This window comes from Cheilinus undulatus, linkage group 11, assembly GCF_018320785.1.
Source record: "Cheilinus undulatus linkage group 11, ASM1832078v1, whole genome shotgun sequence".
NCBI classification, from domain to species: Eukaryota; Metazoa; Chordata; class Actinopteri; order Labriformes; family Labridae; genus Cheilinus; species Cheilinus undulatus.
Window position 1 is genome coordinate 24,517,136 of NC_054875.1, and position 9,106 is coordinate 24,526,241.

General features: G+C 39.9%; 1 protein-coding gene across 1 annotated transcript; it reads right to left on the bottom strand.

The window, feature by feature from the left end:
- Window positions 1-919: 919 nt before the first annotated feature.
- Window positions 920-8,104, bottom strand: zgc:153867 (uncharacterized protein LOC337226 homolog). Its single transcript, XM_041798941.1, has 7 exons — window positions 7,988-8,104; window positions 7,566-7,593; window positions 4,843-4,986; window positions 4,577-4,750; window positions 3,305-3,382; window positions 2,444-2,478; window positions 920-1,422 (listed from the first exon to the last, which is right to left on the bottom strand). The coding sequence occupies exons 1-6, from the start codon at window positions 7,988-7,990 to the stop codon at window positions 2,450-2,452; spliced, it is 456 nt and encodes a 151-aa protein (XP_041654875.1). The 5' UTR covers window positions 7,991-8,104; the 3' UTR covers window positions 920-1,422; window positions 2,444-2,449.
- Window positions 8,105-9,106: the final 1,002 nt, after the last annotated feature.

Consider the following 9,106-nt stretch of genomic DNA (forward strand, 5'->3'; position numbering starts at 1 on the left):
CTAGAGAAACAGAGCCATCTCCATGTTAAAGACAAAGAATCTTCAGATTACTGGCAAAAAGCAAAGTGTCTAATTGGAGTACAGGGCTGCTGGCATTCTGGATTTAAAGGATTTGGTGAATCTGTTGCTCCTGAACACAGAAAGAGGGATGTAGCCATGCCGTGCCTGGGCCCAGCCCCCGGCTCTCCCTCTTGGCAGATTCCAGTTGAAAGTTAATTGGACGGGGAGAGGTCTGAGACAGGCTGCGCTGAGGCCCATTAGTGATTCCCCTGTCGAATGCAGAGCCACGAGGATCACAGACTCACAAATAGGAGGATTAAAATAATCAATAGCCTTGACTTCCATCGACCACACATACACACACGCGGAGTAATTAGTGGACAACCTATTCAGCACTGGACTATGACACCCTCCTGAACCTTAGCCTGCACACAGAAGCCTCACACTCCACTAGCTGCGGTACCTAATGAGGGGAAATAGTTGTGTCTACGTGTGAAGAAAATGAAGAAAAGGTCAGGAAGCCACCCAACAGCCTTCTGATTCCCATATTTTTGCGTTCTATCACAAAAATGATTTCTCTGGAAATTTCCAAGATGGCCTTAAGACATCGAACATTAAACATCTCTCTTTGAAATTTTGGCAAGCACCGTTTCCATAATGCCATAATTTCCTCAATAAGGTTTTGATTAAAAAACACCTTGTTTTTTTAATAGGTAAGCATCAATAGTTGAACAAGATCTTCTTGTTTTATACATGGTTGTATGTATTTTTAATGTAAAGTGGATCTTCTAAAATATCAGATTCCAGCAGCAACACTGCCCTCTAGTGTCATAAGAAATGCAATGTGCAAACCCCAGACAACACTGTTAAATCTTCCCTTCTTCAGCTGAATCAACAAATTGACTCATCACAACTAAGACAGGTTTAAAGGAAAACATTTATTCAAAGGCAGCAACAAAAGTGGGGGAGGATTAAAAATGTGGGAACCCATCTGAAATGCTTTTATAGCCCATGATAGAATGCTTTGACTGCACCAATGATACAATAGCTTGATATCTATTATGCAAATATATATCTACATTTATATATTAATGGCCCATCCAACCTTTACTACAGTTTTTTTTTTTACCAATTAATGTTGCCTTATGTGTTGCATCTTGGAATGTTTACACACTGCTAGCACAAAGACTCCTAAATGAATACAAGCTGCTCACACATGAGTGAACCTGGCAACTACAGTCAGGTTCTAGGGAATGTAAAGGCACTTTTTAAATTAAATTTGGAAAAGGAAGCCATGAAAAAGGCAGAGGGAGCTGTAAAAGCTAAATGTAAAAAGATGTTACAGGATGTGGCAGGGTAAAAAAAAAAAAAAAGAGTGGGATGCTCTTTGTCTTCACCCGTTCATGACCATCCTGACCAGTTCTGTGAAGAAGAAGAAAGAAAAATGTTAGACATGTGGTCTAAATCTTAGCAGAGACCCCCTCCAATTATAGCAGCTGGTGCTCCTCGTCCAGGTTTGGTGGGAGGTGCTGCATTTAAAGGGAGGTTCTCCGTATTCTGCTCATCCAGAGGAAAGAGGAGTTTGAAGGGGGTAATGAGAGAAAGAGGTGAGATAATCATCTCTATCTCCTATTCAGCCAAAGCGCTTGGCCATATCTAAGATCCAAGAGGAGCTGGTTAGAGAAGCCATCTTCGCCGTTTGCTTTCCTCTAGTCAAGAAGCAGGGAAAAGGAGAGAAGATGAAGGGAGCTACAGTCCAGTCAGATAGTGGCCAGCTAAAAATGTCAGCTTCCATGAGTAAAGACGAGAAAACAATCAGCACAAGAGCAACTCATTGCAATTCTCTGGTTAGTAGAAAAAGGGACTGGTTCACTATCTCAAAGCTGGTGGCTATACCTAAATTTAAAATATGTCACACTACTGTATTATTTATGAAAATATAAGCACCTCTACCACTGACAGAGGAAGATATTAGAAGAACCAATAACATGCTCTCATTTATGAGATTTAAATGAGCTGCTGTATGACTTTCACACTCATCAGCTCTAATAAGTAGAAAGAGGCCACAAACTTTGCCTGACAAGACCAGTCTCTTCCCCGTGTATCCACCATATCCCCCTCTAAACAGAGGGGAGCCCCAGACACATGCAGAGGGGCATGCTGCAGCCAGGGGCCAAGGCAGAGGGCTGCAGGAGAGAGAGACAGGACAGCAAGAGGCTACACATGTCAAAGCCTCAGAACTAAAGATGAGAGGGTTGACCAGGCTTTCCCACAGGCATGTGTCAAATCTAGTTTCCAAAAGCATATCGTTTCTATTTGCAGCAGTTATTAGAATAACTATGGCTGATTAGTGTTAGGAAGGTCTGATGGGAACGGATTATTCAAGAACTAAAACGCAGGAAAGCCTGGAGGTCCCATCTCATTGAATACCAAACGCCCGTACCGGCCCTCAGCCTGACATGATGTGGCGAACAAAGGCTGCAGAAGAAGAACAGTTAACACACTGTCAGCACTTTGACATTGACAGATTTCCTCAAGAACACACACACTTACAGAGTAAAGTTACATGTATGGGGGCCATCCAACAGGAGGACTTAATTAAGCATTTCTGTAATGATGGCCCCTGAGATGACAGGGTTTTACAGAAAGACAAACATTTCCAACACATTTCCTCATATGGCTTCTCTTGGCAGACATTGACATTCATGTGAGCACCACATATGTGGAGTAAATCATGACAGCTGAACAACTCACTGCAAAGACTGGATGCACTGAATACTTTGCAGTTCCATAGAAATGACATTTGGGGCTTTTCCATTACATTGAGCAGCTTGGCTCTACTTGTTTGACCCGGCACAGCAGCCAAGCACGGTAGAGGATTTGCTTTTCCACCACAACCAAGCTACCCATTTGAGTGCATGTCTAGAGCTGATGACGCCATGTTTTGAGTCTGTGATTTTAAATAGCTGCACTTTAGTAAGCGCTGTTTTCTTCTGCCCGAAGAAGGAGAAGCACTTATTGTTTCTACTTCTTCTGTTGGTAGTCTGGCAGGTATTTCAAAGTTTGGTGCAGCAGTTGCCCAACTGATGATGAACTGCTGTGACGGCACAGCTGCGCACTTGGAGGCGGGCCGGGTGTGCTTGGGCCCTGTTGCAGAGCAGAACCCAACTGGTGATGGAAAAGTAAATCAGTACAGACCAGTTTGGATTGGCATGGCCAAAAACCTGGTGGAAAAACCCCAAAGGTAACAGCCCATCAACTTAAAACCATTAAATCCCGTCATGGATTAAGGATTTTCTTGTACCTTCATAATTGATGCAGCCGTTTGCATCTTCATGTCCTGCCAACAGTGTCTCCACTTCCTCTTCTGTCATTTTCTCACCTGTAAATGAAACAAAAAAACTTCATTTATTTTACATTAGTGCTACTCACTAGATTTGTGTCTAAATGGGATAAAGTTTTTAAAACAAAGAAAAAAACAGCAGGGGAAAATGGCAGCAATAGTCACAAACATTAAATGAATGCATATTTAAAGGGATACTTCAACATTTTGGCAAATTCGCCCATTGCCGTAATTCCTATAGTCTTAGTAATAGGTCTGTTCCCTTTAGTTGTCCATGCAAGCTGTTTCTAGATCTGGGGGGACCGTTAAACCAACTGCACCGCGAACACTATTTTAGCGGACAGAATTTTTGCTGTCCCTCATCAAACTCATCATATACACAATCCAACAACTCCAAAACGCTCTCGTGGACAAGTTGTGACCCACACGTTAATCACGCTATGAAATAATCATGGAACATTACGAGACAGAGATGTTTTAAAGTTAAATGCAAAGGCTGCTGCACTGTGTCACTCCGCCCAGTGGTTCACTCAAGAAATAGTTCAGAGTATTTGCTTCATGTGTCGTAATGTTACATAACTATAGGTTATTATTTCATAGCGTGGTGAATGTGCAGGTCACAACTTGTCCACAAGAGCGTTTTGGAGTTGTTGGATTGTGTATTTGATGAGTTTGATGAGGGAAAGCAAACTCATCGTCTGCTAAAATAGCATTTGCGGTGCAGCTGGTTTAACGCCCCCCCCCAGCTCTAGAAACAGCTTGCACGGACAACTAAAGGAAACGGACCTATTACTAAGACTATAGGAATTATGGCAATGGGCGAATTTGCCAAAATGTTGAAGTATCTCTTTAAATAAATGTTTCCAGTGACAACCCTTCTCTCTTGTACCTGCCATCAAAGAGATCAGAGAATTTAACAGGAAGTTAGTATGTCCCCTGTGTGTTTTAAAGAAACATTCCTAAACCAGATATTAATTCAAGGATGATAAAACAGGTGGCTGTACTAATGCTATTGGCCAGTGAACAAAATATCCAAACACAAGAATAATAAAAATCTTACAAATTTGTCTAGAAAAAAGGATTAATAAAGACAAATCCTACTCAAAATGCCATCTAAAGTTTAAGACTTCTCATGAGTAAAAATCTGATTTGAAGCCTTTTATGGCTTTAAATTCAAAAAGTTTAGTTTAACACCATACAAAGATCTGCAGGAACCATGAAAATGTATCTTGCCTAACGTGGTAAGGACATGACGAAGCTCTGCTCCCATAACTGTGCCATTGCCCTCTTTGTCAAAGACACGTAGTCCCTCCACAAAGTCCTCCATGGTGCCCTGATCTTTATTCTTAGAAATGGCTTGAAGCATAGGAAGGAACTGCTCGAAGTCAAGCGTCTTGTGATTCATCTCTGAAGACAAAAAAGGGGGGAAATTAGGTACGCCCACTTAGATTGTCAAAGTTATTTTTTGTATATCCATCAAAGGTTCCTTTTCCTTTTACCTTCAGCCTTGGGGTTCTGCAGAACCTTAAGAACCTCAGAGTTGGAAGGGTTTTGTCCCAAGGCCCGCATGACATCCCCACACTGGCTGAAGCAGATCTTCTCTTCTCCTGACCGGTCAAACAGCAGGAAAGCCTCCTTGAACTCTGCAGGACACACAGACACATGAACGATTAGAGCAGGAATAAAACATGACATGTTTGGAGGAATGAAACCTGATAGAAAGTACAGAGAACTAAAGATGAAAACAGAAAAGCCAGGCAGATAGACAATAGGGAACAAGCAGACAAATGAATCTAAAGACTTTGACAAAAGACTCCACAAGTTTATCTGGTTTCTGATGGAACGCCTAATCAAAATGTGAGCAGGCAGGGCTCACAGTGATTGACCTGGCAATGTTTCAAATGCCTTTCAAGGCAATACGAGTTAGCAAGGTTAACAAAGGTACTAATAATTAGACTATTTTCTGTGAGTTCACATTGCAAACACCCATATAACTTCCTCAGTTGAGCAATCCCTCTATGTTTGTGCTTTCACAAACATAACTACTTCCTACTGTAGCACCTTTGCGTTTTTTTTTTTTTTTTTTTTGCAAACACTTGAGGATTAGAGATTAATAATAAATTCACTCATTATTATGAAGAACTTAGTCATGGTACGTTTAGTTCTGCAAGGTAAACACAACAGACGTAAGCTAAAACAGTCCTTAAAGGTACATCATGTCTCTTACAAAACACAGATTCTTAGTTCAACAGAAAATTTTAAAATATATACATAAATCATACTGTTTATATTAACTCTCTATTGGTCCTAAACTACAACATAAAAATACAAGAAAAACTCTTACTAAAAGCTGAACTTCACTTTGTATTATTTCAGCTTGTTTAACTGTAGAAGAGGCTCTACACTACACAATATCACCACTTGTACATAAAGTATGACCAAAATGTAATCACCTGTGGTGTAGATCAAACATAAGAATACTGTAGGAATGCACAATATTATTGGCGTATGCAGATGTTAGCTTAAGAAAGTTTTTTTTATTGGTATTGGCAAATATGAAAATTTCTGCCATTATTGACAACTAGGGTTGCATGAGATTAGATATTACAAATTAAACTTTAATACAATTATTATGTTGAAGTTTAGGTCCATCTCTGTTCAAACAACAGATAAATATATCAGAACTAGGGCTGGGAAATTAATGGAGACTTAGATTAAATTGCAATATGGCCTGCTGACAATTTTCAAATCACAAATGGTAAAATTTTTCAATTACCCTTAAATAATAACAACTAGATATTTTTTAATTGTTCAGCCCTAGTTTAATCTATAATAATCTTGTGGTGGTGAAAATATAGAAGAATGATCTAACCTATTGCTTGTGTTTGTTGAAAAATACACAGGATGAGGACCACAAAAAAAAAAAAAAAAGTTGCACATTATATTGCGATCATAATGTAGGAAAAAATAATTGCATTAGATTATTTTACCAAATCTACCAACTCTTTACGAGTTATCACTTTTTAAAAGTTTAGCCACTATCTGGCATAAAATAAAGTCTTTTAGGTTGCCTGACAGTTATCGTCTGACACTGAAGCTTTGTTTACACACTCCCCTTACATATCAGTATTTTACAGCATCATTGAAAAATAAGAATATCAAGAGTTGCATGGCTGCTTTTTTAGTGAGTATTTCAGTTTGAGGAAGGCTGTCATTAATGAGGCTATCTTGTCCATCTGGCAGAACTGATCACAAGGCTGATAAAATTGATCAAACATCAAACTTTCTACTTAGGGCACACAGCCAAACAGAAAGATAAGCTAAGCTCTATCAATCAAGGAGACATGCAGTTAGATTACACAACATCCGGACAGAGTTCTGGGCCTAATATTATGGGACAAGTTCTTCCCCAAAAAAGCTCAGGCTCTGTTGTTGAGCTTTTCCTGTTCTGAGGAATGTGCCTCTTCCTTTCTGGCGTGTGAGCACTTTTCCCCGCACCATATTTGGTATTAGAGGAGTGGAGGAAAGTAGGAGGAGAGCTACAGCAGCTATGGCCTATTATGTCAACGGTGATTAAACAAACCAGCCCTAAGACAAAAATCATCCACCGCTGGATCCAGCACCAAAAAAGGACACAGCCATGGAGATGAGCCGCTTAGGAGATAACAGGCAAAGTTTATGGCAAACTGACACAGCCGTATATGTCTACAAGACTCATGGTGACAGGTAAAAGCTTAGGCTATGTTTGACTTTAGAAGTGCTGCTAATGCATGATGAGCCACGTACAAAAACACTGCAAGACACATCTCGAGATGATAAGAAATATATGCAAAAAAGACTGATTTTCACATAACCAACAAAGCGACTCGCATTCACATGTTAACAGGATTGATTTATCAAAAACCAACATGCAGATCACATCCTAAACACTTTAAGATAGCCAGCAGTTTTGTGCTTAGGCGGTCCTCCTCCTCTGACTTACCATGGATCTGATCCTGGTTAAATTCAATCTGGAAAGGGCAAATAGATGCAAGTGGAAAGTGGTGAAACAGTATGTGGAAAAGAAGGAAATAAAGCTAAAACTACGACTACCGTGAGAGGCGGGCAGAGAGCAGGCTGATAGTGGAGCTACAGGGCAAAGTGTCATCTGAACCGAGCAAGAGTGAAAGCAGGCAAAGCATGTAGGATTTAGATAAAGTCACACCATGAAATCAAAACTCACCATTGATCTGATCTTCCGAGTACTCAGACTGTAAGAGAGAAATCAGGCTACATGAAAAATTGTTCCCTTAGCAGTGCAGAGCAAAGATAGTGTCGTTTCCTGAATAAATCTTTAAAAACATACATCCAGTCAGAGAAACGGACACATTTCACGCACTTAGAAATTAACACATTCGGTAATATGTCGTTGTACATATATAATGGAGATTAAAACGGTTATTGTTGTCTTGAACACACTACCGCAAAGGCTAACGTTAGCATCTCAAAGTTTAACTTCCGCTTGTGCCAAGCAGCGAGCCAATTTCACAATTAAACTCACATTAACATCTCTGCGAAACGAATAATTCTTCTGGATTTCAGTTTTCAGTAGTAACGGTATGAGCGGGTAGTTGTAGTGAGGGATAAAAGAGCAAAAAGACCCACCATGTCTGTAGGTTAAGGTGTGTCCGTAGCTTCGGCAGACCAAAGAATGTGTGACGGGTGGTGGTGAGGGGTAGAATGACAAAACCAATCCTACTAGCAGTGCGTCATGACGTACAGTACGCACGACGCTCCCGCGATAGACTTGTATAGGCCGGATGGCCACGCTCCAAATATTGGCATGTAGGCTACACCTAGGCATTGTTATGTAATGTTCAGAAATTTTAACTCTACAAGATGCCTCAGTGCTTAGACTCCCTATATCATCTAAATGGTCTCTTAAGCTACATTCTCATTGCTTAAGTCCAAAATGACTTGAATCTGTCTTTTTCGTCCTGTGTGAACTACAGCTGATTTTTTATGAGCTCCAGTGATGATCTTTTAAAATCAGATTTGGGTCATTTTCATATGTGGATACAAGAGTCTAATAGAGACCAAATTTTAAAGAATAATGTTAAGTACAACAGAAAAAAAAACAGGATCCAGCAAAAACTCAGAAAACTGATTGTTAAGGCTTGCAGTATGAAAACAGCCTTGTTTAACTGAGATACTCTATTTTGGAGCTTAATGGCGATTATTACACGCTTTATTCTCTAATAGCATATAGAGTGTGAAATCTCAATGATTAAAATAAGAAGATCCACATTAGAGATATCACAATCCCATAAACTACCTGATATGAATTATGATACCTAGACTCTGATGTAGGTGATCCTGAGGCTAACACTGTAATTGAATAACAGTGAATCATATCATTATATGTAGGCAAATAGTGATTGGAAAAAAATGTGAGAAGAAGGGTGAAAAAATAGTTATTCTTTACAGCTTCTGGATTTGCATCGTCTGACACCTGGGAAGATTCAGATTTAATTTGTTGGTTTAAAGGATGCTTTCACTTAAGGTGAGTCTGATTTCAATGATTTGACCACACACATGTAAAATCATGCTCAACAGATGAAAATGACTGGCGCAAAGGAATGATGGATAACTTTTGGCCGGACTGTGAGCTCATGGGCTGATTCCACATCTCTAAAAATTCTGTCTTTTTCTGCCCAGCAGGAGCTCTGGCCTCTTGTCATGTCTGTGTTCCCATAGTGTGCAGAAGCCAGTGGTTTAACATGA

What these genes read in the sequence shown, in the direction of transcription:
- zgc:153867 (XM_041798941.1), bottom strand. An exon ending in CTCGGAAGATCAGATCAATG is followed by an intron (nt 4,987 to 7,565) that starts GTGAGTTTTGAT and finishes TGTGTCCTGCAG; the next exon opens with AGTTCAAGGAGGCTTTCCTG. An exon ending in TCATGTCCTTACCACGTTAG is followed by an intron (nt 3,383 to 4,576) that starts GCAAGATACATT and finishes TTTCATTTACAG; the next exon opens with GTGAGAAAATGACAGAAGAG.